Raw genomic sequence first — 23,028 nt, 5'->3', positions numbered from 1 at the left:
TTGCTACTGGCTCTCAGCGACTACTCCACTCATTGCTCAAGAATTCAAACTGATTTATTGATGTGGGTTGTAGTACACAGACCAATAGTGTTCATCTTTCAACAAAGGTACATAGTGCATGTCGTTCCTAATAATGCTTTCCATGTGTTTTGCATTAATATTCTGTGTGTTGAGTGCCGTTTCTGCTGCTTACCTGTCGTGGTAGGTGATGATGGCAGTGAGAGCTCTTACACAGATCCGGTAACACATCAGATGCACCTGCTCACTGAGGAAGTTCTTCATCCTTCAGGAAAAACACAGAAAACAGGGCCTGAGTCTCAACACTTACTATGTTGTTCCTACCCTAATTACAATGTTACTACTCAGGTAATAAGGAAAGTGTTACAATTATGAGAAATCCTGTCTTACCTCCCATTTGGAAGAAACCCGATGATGGAGGTGAGTACGACCAGAAGACCCACCCCGGTGAAGGCAAGAGTTACCCTGTCAGAGAACACACACAGAGCTCCAGTCAAACACAGCCCATACAACCCTGTCTATTCATAGACGTCTGTGCATATCACTGAACACACCGAGTATAGGCCTATTCAAGGTTTCTAAACTGACAGCTGGCAGTGCTTTCACTCTTGAATGCAATCACTTTTTGACTGCATCCCTTTTGATTTAAACAAAACCTTCCATACAAGTTTGCCCATGGAAGAAGTGTTCAGAAAGTTACTTTTTGGACCACAATGCCAAAACATTCAGGAGATAAAGATGCTCAAAGTTGGTCCATTTTGAATACCCCACCATACCATGAGACATCCATGTCTTCATCATGGAAAATATATAAAATATTTTTATATAAGTTAAAAGCTTACAAACAGGGTTGTCAAACTATTTTATAATTTAATACCGTTTTTTTATACAAACTATGAAACGTTTTAACCATCAACGTCAGTTATCTAAAACGCGTAAATTCCGATTTTTGTGTTGTTGCTTAGACCCTACATTATATCATCTTTGGTTTTTGTGTTGTGCCCGCCATTTCTTGAGACACAACATGCTCTTGAATACAGTGGATGTCATTTCAATCATAGAAATATAATTCATATAATGGACCTATCCCTTCAGACCACTGCCATTTGGCTGGTATACCATTGAAATGTAAATTGATTTGAAATTGTAACTTCTAAATACTACCACAAAGATGGCTGCTGGTCACCCCAATGTCAAATGCCAACTTAAATAGTCATGTTTATTCTATTATCTATATTATTTCAATAGGTTTCCTATGGAGAATTGACAGTATCATTTAAAACAGTCCACACATTCTTTGATGTGTGGACCTCCAACCATCTTAGTAGTACCAATTGAAAGTAGAAATTTCTATTTTATTCCCATTTTAGTACATTTATCAGCCAAAACATGACACCTGATCTGTATTCAAGAGCATGTTGTGTCTCAACTGATTGTGGGCACAACAGAAAAACTTCCGAAAATGTCTAAGGCACTGCATCTCAGTGCAAGAGGCGTAACAACAGTCCCTGGTTCGAATTCAGGCTGTATCACATCCGGCCATGATTGGGAGTCCCATAGGGCAGCACACAATTGGCCCAGCGTCATCCGGGCCGTCATTGTAAATAATAAAATAATAATTTGTTCTTAACTGACTTGCCTAGTTAAATAAAGGTTACACACCACACTAACCGAAAAGTTATTTTGTTGGCATTTACATATGTTCCCATTACCAGTAAAACATAATCAAAACCTATTTCTTTCACTTACTTGCTGTGCTGTTTTTTTGTTCATTTGTTCAGTCGTTTCATTCTCAACCAGGATTTCTATGGAACGCCGTTTGGGTCTTTGTGTGTCAAAAAAGATACACGTCAAATAACACTATTTGACGTGTCAAATAAGCTTGTTGACCAATCAGGACCTGAATATGACTGCACGTCACATAATAATTTAACACGTTTATTAATTTTTTACGTAGTTATTACACATTGATTACACTCACTCGTATTTCAAATGTCACAACGATTCATCGATACGTATGCTATGATGCTGGTAAAGTTGTCTCGTGCACCTACAGTGCTGGTCATAAAAAATGCTAGCTAGCTCATGGATGCAAACAATGTTCTTCAGCAAAAACATAGCAAAACGACAATCTGTATCAGTAGCTATAGTTAGCTAGCTAACTATATAGCTAGGTGTCATCATCTAAAATAACCCTAATTTATAAGACAGTTCTTATTTGATTAATGGTGGTCGGACCCATCTATGTGAAGCTAGCCACAAAAAGGATTAGCCACAATAGTTGACTTTGCGGTTAGCCTTCAAAATAAAAGTATGGCATAATTCTACTATTTGTATTCATTTGCATCACTGTCGATTAAATAGTTTTATTTTGAAGGCTAACCACAAAGTCAACTATTGTGCCTATTCCTTATTGTGGCCAGCTTCACAACACATAACCCGGTCCGGTCGAGCCTCACTAGCCAGATGAAGCTAGCTGGCTGCTTATAATGTTAGCTCTCGGCAACAGGGTTAAGTAGCTGGCTAGCTATTTATTTTCATGAACTTAAGTTCAATTTCAATAGTTGAACAACAAGTGGCAACCTAGCTAATACTTACAAGGATTCCTAAATCATTGCTAAGAATAATGAAAATGACTGCAGTTTCTACTGGTCATTGCTTTCAGGCTGGTTGTATTGGTGCTAGCTAGGTACCGAGCTAAAGCTAACTACCCCAGAAGTTGAGGTCAAACAAATGATGCTTTATTACCAACGCCGTATTGTAAGCACATCGTTCGTGGCCAGTGTTTGCAGACTTTTTTGTACAGCTTTGACAGTGCTACTGTATCTTTTTTGACACGCAAAGACCCAAACAGCGTTCCATAGTATGTATGTCGTGAAGCTAATAGCAGTGACGCTATTACTGTGCAACTCCGGTAGGGCAACATCTGAAAAATAGTGCACTTGGTAGTGTGTACCGATGTTCGACCAGTCGGCGAAAGCCAACATCACCCACGACAAAAAATGGTTGATTGTCAAGGCCAATGAATTCCATTATCTTGGCATTAATGGATTTCTCCTTTGAGTTGTCTCGCTGAAATGTTATTACTCTTTCAAATGACTGTTCGACTTGTTGACTGCTTGATCCACACAGCAGACATTGTGGGCTAGGTTAGGAATGCTGTGTTGTATGTGTAGCGCAAAATTCTACGTGGCGTCATTACGTCACGTACCTACGTTATATAGGTATGCACAGTAGCTTTGACATCGGTTTTTAACATCGGCGTTAAACCAGATATCGGGCCGATACTGATGTTGGCATTTTTAGCTAATATCGTCCGATTCCGATATGTTCACCGATATATCGTGCATCCCTAGTAATGATCATGCTGTTTAATCAGCTTCTTGATATGCCACACCTCAGGTGGATGGATTATCTTGGCAAAGGAGAAATGCTCACTAACAGGGATGTAAACAAATTTGTGCACATGAAACCTGGGACCAACACTTTACATGTTGCATTTATATTTTTGTTCAGTATAAAATATATATAAAGTACCAATCAAAAGTTTGTACACGCCTACTCTTTCAAGGGTTTTTCTTTATTTCTACATTGTAGAATAATAGTGAAGAAATCAAAACTATGAAATAACACATATGGAATCATGTAGTACCTAAAAAAGTGTTAAACAAATCAAAATATATTTTAGATTTTAGATTCTTCCTTGATGAAAGCTTTGCACACTCTTGGCATTCTCTCAACCGGCCTCATGAGGTAGTAATCTGGAATGCATTTCAATTAACAGGTGTGCCTTGTTAAAAGTTAATTTGTGGAATTTCTTTCCTTCTTAATGCGTTTGAGCCAATCAGTTGTGTTGTGACAAAGAAGTGGTGGTATACAGAAGATAGCCTTATTTGGTAAAAGACCAAGTATGACCAAGAACAGCTCATATAAGCAAAGAGAAACCACAATCAATCATTACTTTAAGACATTAAGGTCAGTCAATCCGGAAAATGTCAAGTGCAGTCGCAAACACCATCAAGTGCTATGATGAAACTGGCTCTCATGAGGACCGCCACAGGAAAGGAAGACCCAGAGTTACCTCTGTTGCAGAGGATAAGTTCATTAGAGTTACCAGCCTCAGAAAATGCAGCCCAAATAAATGCTTCACAGAGTTCAAGTAACAGACAACTCTACAACAACTGTTCAAAGGAGACAACGTGAATCAGACCTTCATGGTTGAATCGCTGCAATGAAACCACTACTAAAGGACACCAATTAGAAGAAAAGACTTCTTTGGTCTAAGAAACACAAGCAATGGACATTAGACCGGTGGAATCTGTTGTCATAACTCTCCTGTGACGATCTGAAGGATCAGGTTAGTGGCTCCGCTCTACAGTGTGCTCTCTCTCCGTAGAGGGGGAGAGCGGGAAGTCGGCTGTTTTATAGTCGGTCATAAAATATGCTGCCCCTATGCTCTGTAGTGTTCGATGGAATGTAAACTGTGGAACACAGAGAGACCCTTGGACATCAAAACTTTGAATAATTAAACAATATTTATATTTTTGAGAATGTGGGAGTGGTCCGTGGACACTTAACTTCATCGGGGTAGGGGTCGGTATTTTGACGTCCGGATGAAGAAGGTGCCCAGAGTAAACTGCCTGCTACTCAGTCCCAGAAGCTAAGATATGCATATTATTAGTAGATTTGGGTAGAAAACACTCTGAAGTTTCTAAAACTGTTTGAATGATGTATGTGAGTAATACAGAACTCATATGGCAGGCAAAAACCTGAGAGAAAATCCAACCAGGAAGTGTGGAAATCTGAGGTTTGTAGTTTTTCAAGTGATTCCCTATCCAGTATACAGTGTCAATGGGGTCATTTTGCACTTCCTAAGGCTTCCACTAGATGTCAACAGTCTTTAGAACGTTGTTTCATACTTCTACTGTGAATGGGGAGAGAATAAGAGCCATTGGAATCAGATGACTGAGAAAATGACATGAGCTCAGTGGCGCACGCTCCCGTGAGAGTTAACTGTGTTCCTTGTCTTTTTTGAAGACAATGGAATCGTCCGGTTGGAATATTATGGAAGATTTATGATAAAAACATCCTAAAGATTGATTCTATACATCGTTTGACATGTCTCTACAAACTGTAATATAACTTTTTTGACTATTCGTCTGAACTAACTGCGCGAGCACAGTGGATTTGGATTACTTGACTGAACACGCGAACAAACAGGAGGTATTTGGACATAAAGGATGGACTTTATCGAAACAAATGAACATTTATTGTGGAACTGGGATTCCTGGGAGTGCATTCCGATGAAGATCATCAAAGGTAAGTGAATATTTATAATGCTATTTCTGAGTTTTGTTGACCCCACAAAATGGCGGGTTTGGTTTTGTGACTGAGCGCCGTACTCAGATTATTTCAAAGTGTGCTTTCGCTGTAAAGCTTTTTTGAAATCTGACACAGCAGTTGCATTAAGGAGAAGTGTATCTATAATTCTTTGAATAACAGTTTAATATTTTATCAACGTTTATGATGAGTATTTCTGTAAATTGATGTGCTCATTCACCGGAAGTTTTCAGAACATTATACGCCAATGTAAAATGGGGTTTTTGGATATAAATCTGAACTTTATCGAGCAAAACATATATGTATTGTGTAACATGAAGTTCTATGAGTGCCATCTGATGAAGATCATCAAAGGTTAGTGATTCATTTTAGCTGTATTTCTGTTTTTTGTGACACCTCTCCTTGCTTGGAAAATAGCTGTGTGGTTTTTCTTGTCTCGGCGCTGTCCTAACATAATCTAATGTTATGCTTTCGCCGTAGAGCCTTTTAGAAATCGGACAATGTGGTTGGATTAACGAGAAGTGTATCTTTAAAATGGGATATAATAGTTGTATGTTTGAGAAATTTGAATTATGAGATTTTTGTTGTTTTGAATTTGGCGCCCTGCTATTTCACTGGCTGTTGAATAGTGTGTCCCACATACCCCAGAGAGGTTAATAACCTCTTACATCTAGACGTTCCGCTAGCGGAACACCTGCTCCAATATCCAATGATAGGCGTGGCGCGAATTACAAATTCCTCAAAAATACAAAAACTTCAATTTTTCAAACATATGACTATTTCACAGCATTTTAAAGACAATACTCTCCTTTATCTAACCACACTGTCCGATTTCAAAAAGGCTTTACAGCGAAAGCAAAACATTAGATTATGTCAGTAGAGTACCAAGCCAGAAATAATCAGACACCTATTTTTCAAGCTAGCATATAATGTCACAAAAACCCAGAAGACAGCTAAATGCAGCACTAACCTTTGATGATCTTCATCAGATGCCACACCTAGGACATTATGTTATACAATACATGCATGTTTTGTTCAATCAAGTTCATATTTATATAAAAAAAAACAGCTTTTTACATTAGCATGTGACGTTCAGAACTAGCATACCCCCCGCAATCTTCCGGAGGAATTCGCTAACAATTTACTAAATTACTCACGATAAACGTTCACAAAAAGCATAACAATTATTTTAAGAATTATAGATACAGAACTCCTCTATGCACTCGATATGTCCGATTTTAAAATAGCTTTTTGGTGAAAGCACATTTTGCAATATTCTAAGTACATAGCCCAGGCATCACGGGCTAGCTATTTACACACCCGGCAAGTTTAGCACTCACAAATATCAGATTTACTATTATAAAAGTTTGATTACCTTTTGTTGTCTTCGTCAGAATGCACTCCCAGGACTGCCACTTCAATAACAAATGTTGGGTTGGTCCAAAATAATCCATTGTTATATCCGAATAGCGACGTTTTGTTCGTGCGTCCCAGACACTATCCGAATGGTAAAGAAGGGTCGTGCGCATGGCGCAATTCGTGACAAAAAAAATCCAAATATTCCATTACCGTAGTTCGAAGCATGTCAACCGCTGTTTAAAATCTATTTTTATGCCATTTTTCTCGTAGAAAAGCGATAATATTCCGACCGGGAATCTCCTTTACGGCAAACAGAGGAAAAAATCACAAAGACGGGGGCGGCCAGGTCACGCGCCTAAGCCCACAGTCCCTTGATCGGCCACTTGAGAAAGGCGATAATGTGTTTCAGCCTGGGGCTGGGATGACGACATTCTGTTTTTTCCCGGGCTCTGAGCGCCTATGGACGACGTAGGAAGTGTCACGTTAGAGCAGAGATCCTTTGTAAAAGATAGAGATGGCAAAGAAGTTCCAGAAATGGTCAGACAGGCCACTTCCTGTAAAGGAATCTCTCAGGTTTTGACCTGCCATTTGAGTTCTGTTATACTCACAGACGCCATTCAAACAGTTTTACAAACTTTAGGGTGTTTTCTATCCATATATAATAAGTATATGCATATTCTAGTTACTGGGTAGGATTAGTAACCAGATTAAATCGGGTACGTTTTTTATCCAGCCGTGAAAATACTGCCCCCTAGCCATAAGAGGTTAAGGGACAGTCATGATGAGTGTGTTTTATTTGGTGATCTCATGAAGGACAGGAAACACTCATTACTGTGTCTTTGGTTGTGTACACTTCTTAATTATGGGGTTTACATCAAAATATTGTGAAACGTATGTGATTAAACATGAAACTATTTGTGAAAAGATGTAATGTGATGTTACCCTTCTAAATGAGAAAATATGGGTTTTCACATAAAGTTAACCAAATCAGGGGCCACGCCTGTAACGGCCATCGTTCAAATGAGACAAAGGTGCAGCGGAGGATGTGTTCATCTTACAAGATTTTAATAACCGAATGAACACTATACAAAAAGAACCAAAAAACAACCAACAACAGTTCTGTCAGGAACAAACTAAACAGAAAACATTCACCCACAAACCCCAAAGGAAAAACAGGCTGCCTATGTATGACTCTCAATCAGCAACAGCGATCTACAGCTGTTCCTGATTGAGAGCCATACACGGCCGAAACAACGTAACACACCAACATAGAAAAAGAAACCTAGAACGCCCACCCATGTCACACCCTGGCCTAACCAAAAATAGAGAACAAAAAACCCTCTCTATGGCCAGGGCGTTACAGTACCCCCCCCAAAGGTGCGGACTCCGGCCGCAAAACCTGACTCTAAAAGGGAGGGTCCGGGTGGGCCTTCCTACGGCGGCGGCTCTGGTGCGGGACATGGACCCCGCTCCACCCTCGGCTTGGCCCACTTAGGTGGCGCCCCTGGCTGAGCCGGAGGACTGGCGGGTGACCCTGGCTGCGCCCGGCTGGCGGGCGACCCTGGCTGCGCCCGGCTGGCGGGCGACCCTGGCGGCTCCGGACAGGCGGGCGACCCTGGCGGCTCCGGACAGGCGGGCGACCCTGGCGGCTCCGGACAGGCGGGCGACCCTGGCGGCTCCGGACTGGCGGCTCTGGCGGCTCCGGACTGGCGGGCGGCTCTGGCGGCTCCGGACTGGCGGGCGGCTCTGGCGGCTCCGGACTGGCGGGCGGCTCTGGCGGCTCCGGACTGGCGGGCGGCTCTGGCGGCTCTGGCCCAGGATTCACCAGGCTGGGGAGACATACAGGAGGCCTGGCTCTGGGCGCAGGCACAGGACTCACCAGGCTGGGGAGACCCACTGGAGGCCTGGTCCGAGGAGGCGGTACAGGATAGACCAGGATGTGGAGACCCACTGGAGGCCTGGTCCGAGGAGGAGGCACAGGATAGACCAGGATGGGGAGACCCACTGGAGGCCTGGTCCGAGGAGGAGGCACAGGATAGACCGGGCTGTGGGAGAGCACTGGAGTTCTGGTGTGTAGGCTTGCCACCCCTACTCCAGGCTGAATGTCCACTCTTGCCCGGCACGGGCGGAGCGCAGACATAGGACGAACTGAGCCCTCCCAGCGCCCCGGAGACACAGTGCGCAGAGCCGGCGCAGGATAGCCTGGACCGAAACGGCGCACTGGAGACCAGATGCGCTGAGCTGGCACAATCTGCCCTGGCTCGATGCCCACACTCGCATGGCACTTGCGGGGGGCTGGCCTATAGCGCACCGGGCTATGAGCGCACACTGGAGACACCGTGCGCTTCACAGCATAACGCGGTGCCTGACCAGTACCACGCTTCTTCCAGTGAGCACGGGAGTTGGCCCAGAATTCCATCCCCCAATTTTTTTTTTTTGAGGCTGCCTCTCATGCCTGTTGCGCTCCCTTGCCTCATACCACCGCCTCTCCGCTCTCGCTGCGTCGATCTCCCACTGCGGGCGGCGATACTCCCCAGCTTGAGCCCATGGTCCTGCCCCGTCCAAAATTTCCTCCCAAGTCCTGGAGTCCATAATACTCCTCTCCTGGTGCTGCTCCTTCCTCCACTGCTTGGTCCGTTGTTGGTGGGTGAATCTGTAACGGCCGTCGTTCAAATGAGACCAAGGTGCAGCGGAGGATGTGTTCATCTTACAAGATTTTATTAACCGAATGAACACTATACAAAAATAACCAAAAAACGACCAGCAACAGTTCTGTCAGGAACAAACTAAACAGAAAACATTCACCCACAAACCCCAAAGGAAAAACGGGCTGCCTATGTATGACTCTCAATCAGCAACAACGATCTACAGCTGTTCCTGTTTGAGAGCCATACACGGCCGAAACAACGTAACACACCAACATAGAAAAAGAAACAAAGAACGCCCACCCATGTCACACCCTGGCCTAACCAAAAATAGAGAACAAAAAACCCTCTCTATGGCCAGGGCGTTACAACACCCACGTGATCATAGACATTACGTCGGCGTCATGGACCGTATATATATATATATATATACACACATACAAATACACATTTTTAAATAGTTTGACAACTTGTTTGTATGCTTTTAAATTATATCAATCTCAACCGTTTATCTTTTCCAGTGATGAAAACATGGATCTCTCATGGTATGGTGGGGAATGCAAAATAGGTCAACTTTGAGCACCTTTATTTCTTGAATAGTCTGACATTCAGGTCCAAAAGGTCACATTCTGAGCACTTATACAATGTAAAAATATGTATTGAAGGGTTCGTTCATATCAAAAGGGTGCTGTCAAAAAGCGATTGAATTCAAATGGATTTACCCTCTTACTAACGGTAGCTGTCAAGTGGACATGGATTACTCTCTGGATACACATAAATGTATTGATTACCCAAGTGAAGCCTACTCTCATTAATAAGAACCATGTTATCCTGCGCCCATAAGGCCATGTGTGGTAAAGCTGGCTGACAGGCAGGCAGGCAGGCAGCAAGTCTAATCCAGGTGAATCCCAACTACACATGGCTGGGCTGGAGGAGAAGGTGCATATATGGATTTAGCAGAGCTCATTAGCTCCATATCGCATGTGAGGAAAGGTGAGTGTGTAAGCAAGAGGTGATCGAGGCTATCAGACTCAGAACACTGACCTAAAGTGGTTGTAGGGGCTCACTGTCTGGTGTTTATTTATTTACTTTACCCCTTTTTCTCCCCAATTGGTAGCTACAGTCTTGTCCCATCGCTGCAACTCCTGTACGGACTCGGGAGAGGAGATGGTCGAGAGCCATGGGTCCTCTGAAGCACGACCCTGCCAAGCCGCACTACTTCTTGACACACTGCTCGCTTAACCTGGAAGCCAGCCGCACCAATGTGTCGGAGGAAACATCGTATAACTGGCCATTGTGTCAGCATGCATGCGCCCAGCCCGCCACAGGAGTCGCTAGAGCGTGATGGAACGAGGACATCCCGGCCGGCCAAACCCTCCCCTAACCCGGACAACACTGGGACAATTGTGCACCGCCTCATGGGTCTCCCGGTCGCGACCGGCTGCGACACAGCCCGGGATCGAACCCGGGTCTGCGATGCAGTGCCTTAGAACGCTGCGCCACTCGGGAGGCTTGCCTGGTGGTTTTAATTAAAGTCACTTGGGGAGAGTCCTACCTGCCCCCCCAGGCATAAACCAGATTACAATCTGAACTCACCCCTGATGTCCTAAAGAAGTAAAAGGACACCTCTACCTCTTCCCGCTCCAACGCCAGATGACAGCTGTTGGGCGTGCTTTGAGGGGGCTTAAATGAAAAGCTATTGCCATGTAATTAGTCATTAGATAAAGCTACTTAGCCTAAAGCTACATTTTCCTAGAGATTCACCACAAAATGACCACAGTAAGATGAAAGAAAGAGGCCATCAGTAGTCCGCACCATGACTAAATTTACAAACTAACGTGGGAACAAGAGGCACCTATGAGATATCACCAGGAATTCCATGGCATTGGTCAAGCCATAAAATACTTGATACTATGATCAGATACTTTGCAATGCAATCTGAACACTTTTCATATGGGACAAACTGTAGCCTACTAGGCTATAGAGTTAGAGGCTATTCTCATTGACGTACATTTAAGGAAAGGCAGTGCGACGAGATTTCAATTTACATAATATGTACATAAACTTTTCAATTTACATTACATCTTTGCCTTACCTTTCATTGTGTCTGGCAATGTGACATTCTTGCTCTGCAGCTCCAAATGTACCGTAATTATCAGCATCACAGTAGCCACTAAGCTTGCAAATTATTAAACTACATGAGCAACTGCTCTAAAACATTAGCTACACTCTTGAATAATGCAACCAAACCATATTACGCTCTTGAATAATGCAACAATTCACAAGCATATGCAGACAATTAAAGGGTTTATTTTCTCGTTTGTACACGCATTAGCTAAATGTAGCTTGCAAGACAATAGCACTGCTACCTAGCTATGCTAGCAAGTAACGTTAGCATATTGAACGTTTACCCCTCTCATAAAAGTACAGTTTCAGTGTATTAAAGTTACGTTCGAACAAACCAGGCTTAATGCTATCAATATGGAAGTAATTCCATAAGGTAAATGCAAAATTGCCCTATCCCACCTTTGACAAGAGGAATACCAACTCGGGTGCCCCCCCAGGAGTGTGAGCTCAGCCCCCCCCTCCTGTACTCCCTGTTCACTGATGACTGGGTGACAACGCACAACTCCAACTCCATCATGAAGTTTGCTGACGACACAACAGTGGTAGGCCTAATAGCCAACAATGACGAGACAGCCTACAGGGAGGAGGTTAGTGCCTTGGCAGAGTGGTGCCAGGGGCTACATCACTGCCTTGCAGGGCAACTCCACCACCCGCAACCGCATGGCTCTCCCAACACATCATCGGGGGCATGCTGCCTCCAGGACATCTACAGCAGCCAGTGTCATAGGACGTCCAAGAAGATTATCAAGGACCTCAGCCACCCGAGCAAAGGCCTGTTCACCATGCTACTATCTAGCAGACGGAGACAGGGCAGGTACATCAAAGAAGGGCCAGAGACACTGAAAAACAGCTTCTATATCCAGGCAATCAGACTGTTGAAAAGCCATCACTAGCCGGATACCACCCGGTACTCTGCCCTGCACCTTAAGAGACTGCTGCCCCGTGTACATATATAGAGACATTAAACACTGAAACCTTTTAGCAATGTTTACCTACTGTTTTACCCACTTTATATGTATATACTGTATTCTAGCCATGTCTCATCCTATATAACTATTGCTGTACACACTTTTTCTATTCATATACTGTCCATACTATCTATACACACCATTTAAATATACATTTATATTCCGGACTCCGACATTGCTCGTTCTGATATTTCATAATCATTATTATAATTTTTTTTACTTTTTGGATAATGTGTGTATTGTTATTGTATTGCTAGATATTACTGCACTGTTGGTGCTAGAAACATAAGCATTTCGCTGCGCCTGTGATAAAATCCGCAAATACGAGACAAATAAACTTTCATTTTGATTTGAAAACGGTGATAATTCCCCTGGTGATCAGCGTCTTGCTGCATATTTCTTTCCTGGAGCAGCCAAGTGGGGGAAAAACACAGTTGTGCTTCCGTTTTCTTACAGATACAGCAACATTTTTAGAATGTAAGAGGCTGTTAGTGCAGATTCAGGTGAAAACTCAATAAAACAAGTCTCAAATATAATGAAAATGTCTATACATGTTGTTTCAAAAACATTGCTCTGCTATTAGTATTTGTACTGTATGAATGTTGGCCTTAACGAGACAATTCTGTTCACACTGCCCTGCTTACAGCGGGTCAACTGTTGGATGAGACCTCTAGAAGTAGTGTTAGAGATGTGAGAAATACCAAAGTTTACATGTCTCTTGAGAATCGCTACCTCTCAAAATTCTTCTTAATTCTCATCAATGAGAACAAACCCTTAGTGGCTGTATCTGGAACAAATACTATCAGAGTGAAAGTTGCTTATTGTTTTTCAGATAAAACAGCTGTTTATGGGAAAGTGATTTTTCTCTCTATGTCCACTTCTTGCAACTGCAAGCATGGGACAGCGAGGCCAAGTGCATCAGGTCAGTCTCTGTGTGCAGCAGGGGCTTATTAGTAGCCTATAGAGAGGGAGACTGTGTGTCTGGGACTACAATGGTGGCCTGGCTGGCTCATGGGTGATTGGACTCAGGCCAGACTGGTTTAGTCCTGGGTCACTGCCCTTTTGTCTGCCCAGCCAACTCTCTCACTCCTGGTCCTGGGGGGATATCTCCATACTTAATGGAAAGCGATGGCTTCCTCTCAGCTGAACGCAGTGAAAACGCACATACAGTGCATTCAGAAAGTATTCAGACCCCTTGACTTCTTGCACATTTTGTTATGTTACAGCCTTATTCTGAAATGGATTCAATTGTTTTCCCCCCTCATTAATCTACACACAATATCCCATGATGACAAAGCAAAAACAGGTTTAGACATTTTAACACATTAAAAATAAAAAACTGAAATATCACATTTACATAACTATTCAGACTTTTTACTCAGTACTTTGTTGAAGCACCTTTGGCAGTGATTACAGCCTTGAGTCTTCTTGACGCTACAAGCTTGGCACACCTGTATTTGGGATGTTTCTCCCATTCTTCTCTGCAGATCCTCGAAAGCTCTCCACAGCTATTTCAGGTCTCTCCAGAGATGTCTGATCGGGTTCAAGTCCGGGCTCTGGCTGGGCCGCTCAAGGACATTCAGAGACTTGTCCCAAAGCCATTCCTGCATTGTCTTGGCTGTGTGCTTAGGGTCGTTGTCCTGTTGGAAGGTGAACCTTCACCCCAGTCCTGAGTCCTCTGGAGCCGTCTCGGTCTCCGTACTTTGCGCCATTCATCTTTCCCTCACCTGATTTGTGGAGTGCTGCAGAGATGGTTGTCCTTCTGGTTGGCTCTCCCATCTCCACAGAGGAACTCTGGAGCTCTGTCAGAGTGAACATTGGGTTCTTGGTCAACTCCCTGACCAAGACCCAATTGCTCAGTTTGACCGAGCGGCCAGCTCTAGGAAGAGTCTTGGTGGTTCCAAACTTTTTCAATTTAAGAATGATGGAGGCCACTGTGTTCATGGGGACCTTCAATGCTGCAGAAATGTTTTGGTACCCTTCCCCAGATTTGTGTCTCGACACACTGTCAACTGTGGGACCTGACATAGATAGGTGTCAGCCTTTCCAAATCATGTCCAATCAATTGAATTTACCACAGGTGGGCCCTAATCAAATTGTAGAAACATCTCAAGGATGATAAATGGCAACAGGATACACGTGAGCTCAATTTCGAGTCTCATAGCAAAGGGTCTGAATACTTAGATAAATGTGACTAGTTTCAGGAAACTAGGCATATGTCGCGCGTCACTACATCACAGGAGCACCATTTGAGCGTAATGGCAGAAATGCCTTCTGGAACATGTGAACTTTCATGTGCCTTAATAACAAACTTGTATGCCATTTGTAAATACGAATAAAATGGTTAAATTACGAGCCTAGCTTGTTTAGCCATGGAAAAAGACAGCAACATTACCGCTAGCCATGATTGGCTGAGATAATGAGTGTGCTGGACATGCCGAGAGATTAGTTTGGATTGGTCTCCGATGTAGCGCGCTTCTGTCTATAATATGAGCTGGGCAGTATGTGTAGATAATCCTTTCTTACACGGCTTTTTTGAAAGATGGTACTGCATAAGTTTTGCTCTCCACTTTCTGGAAGACCGAGTTTGGAAATCAATGGAATTAGAGTATGATACGTAAGGAAAGTGAGAGAATTCTGCCGTTTGATTGCAAATATGCAGACAGAGTCGAAAAGAGAACACACAGAAGGCTGTTGTATAAAACACCCATCTCCGGATTACATTTTCAAACTAAGGGCAACCATGGCATCCGTGACAGAGAGGGAGAAGCGTCCATCCATGTATACGGGTAAGAGAGTCTAGCGAGCTACATTCCCAGATATTACACGTTTCTAATTTTGTCAGAAAGTCGTTTTCATTACAAGTTAAAGTGTACTGTTAGCTAGCTAGCTAATGCTAGATGGCTGTCTAGCTAGCTAACGTTACTTGTATGATCTGTTTAGTAATATTATTCTTATCGCAGAGTCATTTGCATTGCTAGTTATAGTCTAATGTTAGCTAGCTAACATTGAACCTAGTTGGTTAGCTACCTGCAGATTCATGCAGGGTAGTAACGTTATGAGTTGGGATTATGGTTCATTGTTTAGCTAGCTAGCTATCTACATGTCTAAACAAAAGACTCCACTATGCAAGTAACTATTTCAATAGATTGTTTATGATGTCACTGCGACAACTGTCAATAGACGTAGCTGGTAAATTCGTTCTGGCTATCTACTCCGATTTCAGAGCACTCAAGTCTGAGTGTGCCAGAGCGCAGAACATCTGACACATTTACAAACGCTCAACACCGGTTGAATATGGCCTGTGTCAGTAAACGTTGGCAAAAAAGCGTAATTAGGGGGCCTCCCGAGTGGCGCAGTGTTCTAAGGCTGTGCCACTAGAGATTCTGGGTTTGAGTCCAGGCTCTGTCGCGACCGGGAGAGCCATGAGGCGGTGCACAATTGGCCCAGTATCGTCCGGGTTAGGGGAGGGTTTGGCCGGCAGGGATGTCCTTGTCCCATCGCGCACGAGTGACTCCTGTGGTGGGCCGGGCACAGTGCACACTGACACGGTCGCCAGGTGTACGGTGTTTCATCTGACACATTGTGTCAAGAAGCAGTGTTCAAAGCAGAATGACTTTCCCATTGTTCCTCAACTGTAGTGCATGACATATCATTTTCTAGCTCTGAGTCTCTACTTCTATCCAATGTAAAAAACACAATTTCAAATTTTGCTGAATAAAACCGAATCGAGCCGGTCGGTCACAAATATGGTATTTCTGTTTAAAAGAAATTATAAATCTGCAAACATTTCTAAAAACCTGTTTTTGCTTTGTCATTATGGGGTATTGTGTGTAGATTGATGAGCGGAAAAAAACATTTAACCAAGGACGTAACAAAATGTGGAAAAAGTCAAGGGGTCTGAATACTTTCCGAATGCACTGTACATAGATTACAATTAATTCCCATGATGTAATAAGAGTGTGTCATATGTTCTCTAGGAGAAACAAGGAGAGGTGTCTGAGGTCAGCCTGTCCATCTTTGTTTCCACATGTCAGAAAACAGAGAGTGCTATTACTGAACCAACCAGCACCACATCTGATCCCTTCCCCTAACCTTGACCCGGTCTTACCTGAGAGGCAGAAGGAAGCCGTAGCGGATCACCACCCCCAGCCCCCACAGGACAGTCAGCCTCAGACTGATGTGCTGGAAGTTGTAGTTGCTACGGGTCAGCAGGTTCCATGACTCCAGCTCCTCAGCAGAAAACCTCTTGGTCACCTCGTCGTCCATGATGCTCTCAACTCCTTGCCGGCAGAAGTAGAAGATGTCGGACATCTCAAACTCGGAGGCATGGTCCAGGTCCCGGTTACTGCCACTGCGCCGGATCTCCTTGATCTCCTCCTCCAGGGAGGTGGGCTCCTTGGCGATGATGGCTGCAATGCACCCGGGAGACATGGGAAATGGTTAACCACTACCAATTTACCCATCAGACACACTCATTAACAACAACACAAAACACACTCATACACAGAGCCCGTCACTCACCATTAGAGTAAGGCTTGTACAAGAGATGGTTGTTGTCCTTGGCTCCTCTTTCAATCCTATGCGTGGCCCACTACAAGCAGAGTCATTTAAAGTAGACTGATGTTAGCTTACATTTTGTAGAGAAAAAAACCTTCTGGCTCATTCAGACAATAATCAAATTCGAAACAATAGACTGACCAAATAAAATGTCATAAAATGACTAACAGCTTCATGCCTTATTACAGAAATGATACGGCGGTTTGACAGATTAGATAATAAAATGACAGCTAGGCCTGTTTTGATATGTCCACTGTCTTTTATCCACAACACTTGAGTTCATAAAGACTTGCAATCAATTTCAGACATGATCTCAACAAGTGCCATTTTCAATAGGCCGATATTTCAGAAACTAAAACAGTAGAACATCAAATCTGTTAACGCTACTATGGTGATAAGGTATTGATATTAGTTGGTGTTACAATTCCAGGGCAGACAGATATTGTGAGGGGAGTCTGTCCCCACAGAACAGTAGAATGATTAGATTGTAATATTTTATTTTCCATTTTTAAACACATTCACATAGTAGTTGTTTGTTTTATGTAGGCCTAAAAGAACAGTCACCTAAGCTGAATGCACTGCAGATGTGAAAACTGTATCTGTATGTGCACACCGAGACACAAACTCATCTAGTAAGAGGCTGGAGAAGCACAGAGTGTTCCCCATGCCTTAGCAATAACAGGCAGAACAGGAAGGATGAAGTGGGAGGGGATCTGCTGTTCTCAACCTTCACTCAACCCCAGGCACAAGTTCACAAAACACATTACATCTTTATAAGATCCTGATGTTCACAAAGACAGACAACAGAGCAGAATTCTGCTGCCAGAACATTCCAATCTGCTCAAGCATCCATCTTATACATCCATGATACTCCAATACAGTTCTGAGAGCCAAATGGAAGTAGCTCAGGGCACCTAGCTAACAAAAATGCTAAGAAGGTGTTCACATTCTAAAAGGCTTTACCAGGCAACTGGCCTTACCAGTAGTTGAGGTTCATCTGATCAACTGCTGCACAACATTCCTCTGACAGAACTGGACATTTACTAGACTGACCACCTGTGGAGAAGATCACTTCAACAGAGGTAGAGGCAAAGCATCTTTGCTACTATGTGGTGCAAGGCCAATGTCAACAGCGCTACAGACGGACACTTTTCTCTTTAGAAACTGAAATTGACCGTTACGCCTTTTGAAAGAACACTGCTCACCGAGGGGAGATTTTACAGTTGAGTACAACAAAATCCTAGCTGACATCAAAATACCATGACATGTGAATCATAAGACTAAAGGGCAGCTTATAGGGACACCAATGTGTTTGTTTGGGTGTAGGCTAGTAAAGGAGAATAGCAATCCTGTTGAGTCAGTAAACCGGAATAAGGAAAAGCAAGGCCAACACATCAATTACGGCAGAGGGGTGTGGTAGCACATGATTATGATCATGCAAAAACATTGCTGGTGTTTGATACCTCTACATACTCACTGCATAGGCTAGATTGAGTTCCAAGCTCCCTTGTCCATTCTCTACTCTGCAGTTGATGTAATCTTGCTGAACAGAAAGTGCTATGTCATCAGTCTGGTATAAAAGAGAGCCAGGTATATCTTTGCAGGATTACCCTTCTCTGCATGAGATCTGGTATACTAAGCCTGGAGAGAAAGTTCCTGTCCATACCCTAGATCAGAGATCATCAATTAGATTCAGCCGCGGGACGATTTTCTTCTGGAGCGGATGGTCGGGGGGCCGGAACTTAATTATAAATCATTTGTAGACTACAAATTGACCGCAAGAAGCCCAAACATATATAATATTTTCAAACCTTGCTTACATTTGTATATGATCATGTGTCTCTCTATTACGAGTGGGAATACTTGGGAACAGATTTCTTAAATTAAAATCATTTGGAGCTGATTTCCTGGTGTTTTACAGTCCTTTATGTCCCCCAAAAAGAATAATAATAAAATAAATGTTTTTTTGGGAGGGGCCAAATAAAACCACCTGCTGGCTGCCAGTTGGAGACCCTGCCCTGGATAGCAAGACGATTCCCAGAGCCCAGCTCACACATAGGCTGCTACATGCACATATACTGGTTATGAGGTTACATTCTTGACTCAAGTTACCAGCAGCACAGGATGTGATTTCCACATGTTGGAGACTTTAATCATTGAAGCAATACCAAGGTCTTGTATTTGCAGAAACCAAGTGAAAAATAACCTGTCATACAATCACCTAGTTTCCAACAATCTGTCATTTTAACCCTTTACTTCTACCATAAAAATGCTGGTTGACTAGACTAGGCACTACTGCGAGCTGAAAAGCTCTCATATCAAGCCCCTGCCATCTCCCTCCGGACCATTTATTTTTGGCACTAGAATTCTCTCTCAAAGGGGTTCGCTGGAAACTGCTGACAGGCTTACTATCGACACTTAAGAAAGGAAGAAAGAGGGTGATAACCTTCTCTGGTTTCAGCTCTAGTTCAGTTTTAGCAAGGGCTCACTAGTGAGATGTGACCAGGCAGCTAGGCTCCCACCAACCATTGAAACTTCAGATTCATCATATTGAGAGACGCTTTTTAACCCATCCGTAGGCTAAACAAGGCCAAAATGGTTGGTCAAGTAGGGTCAGAAGCATAGATCCTACAAAGTAAACTTCATGCCTAAGGGTCTATTTTCATTGACAAGAATTAAGAATAATTTCTTGAGATTCTCGAGAGGTATCGATTGTCGAGAGACATTACTGCAATGTTAACTTGCGTATTTCTCACATCTCGAACGCTACCTCTGGAGGTTGCACACAACCCTCGCCCGACAGTTGCCCCCCTCTAAGCAGGGCAGTGTAAACAGATTTGTTTCGTTGAGCCCAACATTCATACGTAATTTGTTTTAAGGTCATTTTAATAAGCTGAAACTATACTTTTATATTCGTATGAGAGGTGTAAACATTCATGTTTGATATGCTAACGTTACTTGCTAGAATGTTTAGCTAGCTGTGTTATTGTCTTGCAAGCTACATTTAGCTAATGCGTGTACAAATAAATCATCTGCAAGAGTTCGAAGCAGTGGGTGATGAAAAAAGTGTACGAGAGGATTGTCCACCTGGCTGTGGAGCGCAGAAAGGACAAGTCTGTTGTCTACAAGAAGCCAGAGTCACTACCCCCAAAACCCAACATCTCTGCCAACATCGCCACAGTGCCAAAGCCAGCTGCCATTATTACCAAACACACAAATAAATTCACCAGCTGAAGAACATTCTGGAACCTGCCTTGAACATTCAACCAACACAACATCCATATTCAGTTACACTGACGTTGTAGTATAATATAGAATTCCTAGTTATGCTCACAACTGCATTGTGGTATAGATATTGCTAGCTGTTGTACATACTGTATGTATATAACAGTGTTTTTTATCATATTTTTTCCACGTGTACTGCCCACCAGAGCCTGGACTTGAACCCGATCGAACATCTAGAATGTCTCGCCTGATCCCGCCTGCCTTCTGCTTTTGTGGACATTTATTCCCATTGTTAGAGTGGTCAGTATATTGTCAGCATATAGATAATCTTTGATCACCATCACTAGCTAAACATTATCTAGGTAGCTAACTTGATTATTCTTAGATGTACTGCTAAAGTTAAAAATACCTGGATTGATGTAAACATGGGCTAGAGAAAGTTTCCTTTGACCATATTTTTTCTCCAGTCTCAGCACTATTGAGATTGACATAAGAATTTAAAACTGGTAAATCCATTTGAATTCAATCACTTGTTGACTGTATGCCTTTAACGTCAATTATCAGATTCACATATGTTGTAGCTTAGACCTTACATGTTCTAAGGTTTTTGTGTTGTGCCCGCCATAGGTTGAGACAAAACATGCTCTTGAATAGGTCGATATCAAAAAAACTTCACAATACGGTGCAGAGCGTTCAATTTGGCTGCTGGGGGGGCAAGGAGACCCCCAGCTCCGCTAAAACCATTGACAACAACGTGCCATTTTCAAGGGATTGTTAAATATTATAAATATTTGGTTTTTAATATCATCACCTCTTTAAGAGGATAGTCAGAACGATTAGTCAACATTAAGTTCTATCAGAGTTATACAAATAACATTTTATTGGCCACATACACATTTTTAGCAGATGTTATTGCGGTTGTAGGGAAATTCTTGTACAGCAAGTAACTGCCTGCTTTTCATGATCAGTAAACATCAATGTATTTTCAGATACATGAGGCTGGGTATCCTATCCATTTGGCATGTAGCTAGCCAGCTAAGCAAACAACATGTGTCATTTAGCTTACTTAGTCAGAGATTAGGCTTTTGGAAAGAGCTTGACATCGGCGAGTCCTCGTCCTGGTAAAGTTGTCAGTCGGACTATAGTCATCACCACTGTAGATGGCAAGCAAATCAAACAATATTTGGATACAAAACTATAATATTAAAACTATAATGTAATATGTACAGAGGGATCTGTTAACAGGATTGCATTAACAAAAAGTAAACAAATGTTTGCATTTCAGAAAAACAAGATTTGTTGCAGTTTTACAGCTAATTTTCTGCAATTATACACATTTTGCCATGACTTATGCCATGTTATTGATATCTGAGTGAGAGTAACTAACTGTTTTTTATGGTTCGGGATAGGCCCCTTAGTTCCAGTGAAGGGAAATCTTAACGCTACAGCATACAATGATATTCTAGACGATTCTCTGCTTCCAACTTTGTGGCAAGTTTGGGGAAGGCTCTTTCCTGTTTCAACATGAAAATGCCCCCGTGCACAAAGCGAGGTCCATACCCAAATGATTTGTCGAGATCGGTGTGGAAGAACTTGACTGGCTTGTACAGAGCCCTTACCTCAACCCCATCGAACACCTATGGGATGAATTGGAAGGCTGACTGCGAGCCAGACCTAATCGCCAAACATCAGTGCCCGACCTCACTAATGCTCTTGTGGCTGAATGGAAGCAAGACCCAGCAGCAATGTTCCTAAATCTAGTGGAAAGCCTTCCCAGAAGAGTGGAGGCTGTTATAGTACTCCATATTAATGCCCATGATTTTGGACTGAGATGTTCGATGAGCAGGTGTCCATATATTTCTGGCCATGTAGTGTACGTTTCGAAATTGCACATTGTTTATTTTACTATTCTAACTCTCAACAGTAATTTGAGACCCAGACTGAGTTCCTAAATAAAATAGTTTTTGTAGGCTATCCTCACGTATCAGAAATAACTTGTTTACTGATCATAAAAATAATGCAGTTACTTGCTGTGGGCTATAACTCTGATAGAGCTAAATGTGCGCAATTGTTTTGCATGAAATAATCGGAAATTTGTAGTTCTGACTAAGCTCCTCGAGGTGATGATATTACAACCAAATAGTTAACATTTATTTAACAATCCCTTGAAAACGGCATGCAGTTGTCAATCGTTTTAGCGGAACGTGGGGGTCTCCTTGCCACCCTGCAGGCAAACTGAATGTTCTGCACCTTATTGTGACGTTTTATTGATAACGACCTATACAGGGTGGATGTCATTACAATCATAGAAATATAATGTATAAAATGAACCTTTCCTTCAGACCACAGCAATTAAGCTGGTACATCATTGAAATGTAAATTGAATTGACTACCACAAAGATGGCTGCCATTCCACCCACCGTCAAATGTCAACTTTTGACATGACCATTTTTTCTATTATCTATAGTTCAATACGTTTCCTAAGGAGCATTGACAGCATAATTTTAACAACATATATTCCCATTCAAGTCAACATTCTCTGATGTGTGGACCTCTAACCATCTTAGTGGTACCATTTGAAAGTTGAACTTTCAATTGAATTCCATTTTAGTACATTTATCAGCCAAAACATGACACCCACCCTGTATTCAAGAGCATGTTGTGTCGAAAGAAATGGTTGGCACAACAGAAAAACAGATTATGTAAAATAGGGTCTAAACTATAACATATGTGAATATGAATTTGAGTTTACACGTTTATTTTTGCACCATTTTTATTTAAAACTT

The 23,028-nt window shown here is 42.6% G+C and overlaps 1 protein-coding gene across 1 annotated transcript in view; it reads right to left on the bottom strand.

Annotated features, from left to right (window-relative positions):
• Nucleotides 1-23,028, bottom strand: part of LOC106585610 (glycerol-3-phosphate acyltransferase 4) — a 42,624-nt gene that overhangs the window by 13,452 nt on the left and 6,144 nt on the right. The window contains exons 3-6 of the mRNA XM_014172018.3: nt 16,982-17,051; nt 16,569-16,869; nt 409-483; nt 194-283 (exon numbers count right to left, since the gene is read on the bottom strand). Coding sequence (XP_014027493.1) covers nt 194-283; nt 409-483; nt 16,569-16,869; nt 16,982-17,051 — 536 coding nt within the window. The remainder of the gene's footprint in view (nt 1-193; nt 284-408; nt 484-16,568; nt 16,870-16,981; nt 17,052-23,028) is intronic.

This window comes from Salmo salar, chromosome 24 (assembly GCF_965601325.2).
Source record: "Salmo salar chromosome 24, fSalSal1, whole genome shotgun sequence".
In the NCBI taxonomy this organism is placed as follows: domain Eukaryota; kingdom Metazoa; phylum Chordata; class Actinopteri; order Salmoniformes; family Salmonidae; genus Salmo; species Salmo salar.
The sequence above is the reverse complement of the archived record's forward strand: the minus strand, read 5'-3'. Positions and strand labels throughout refer to the sequence as shown.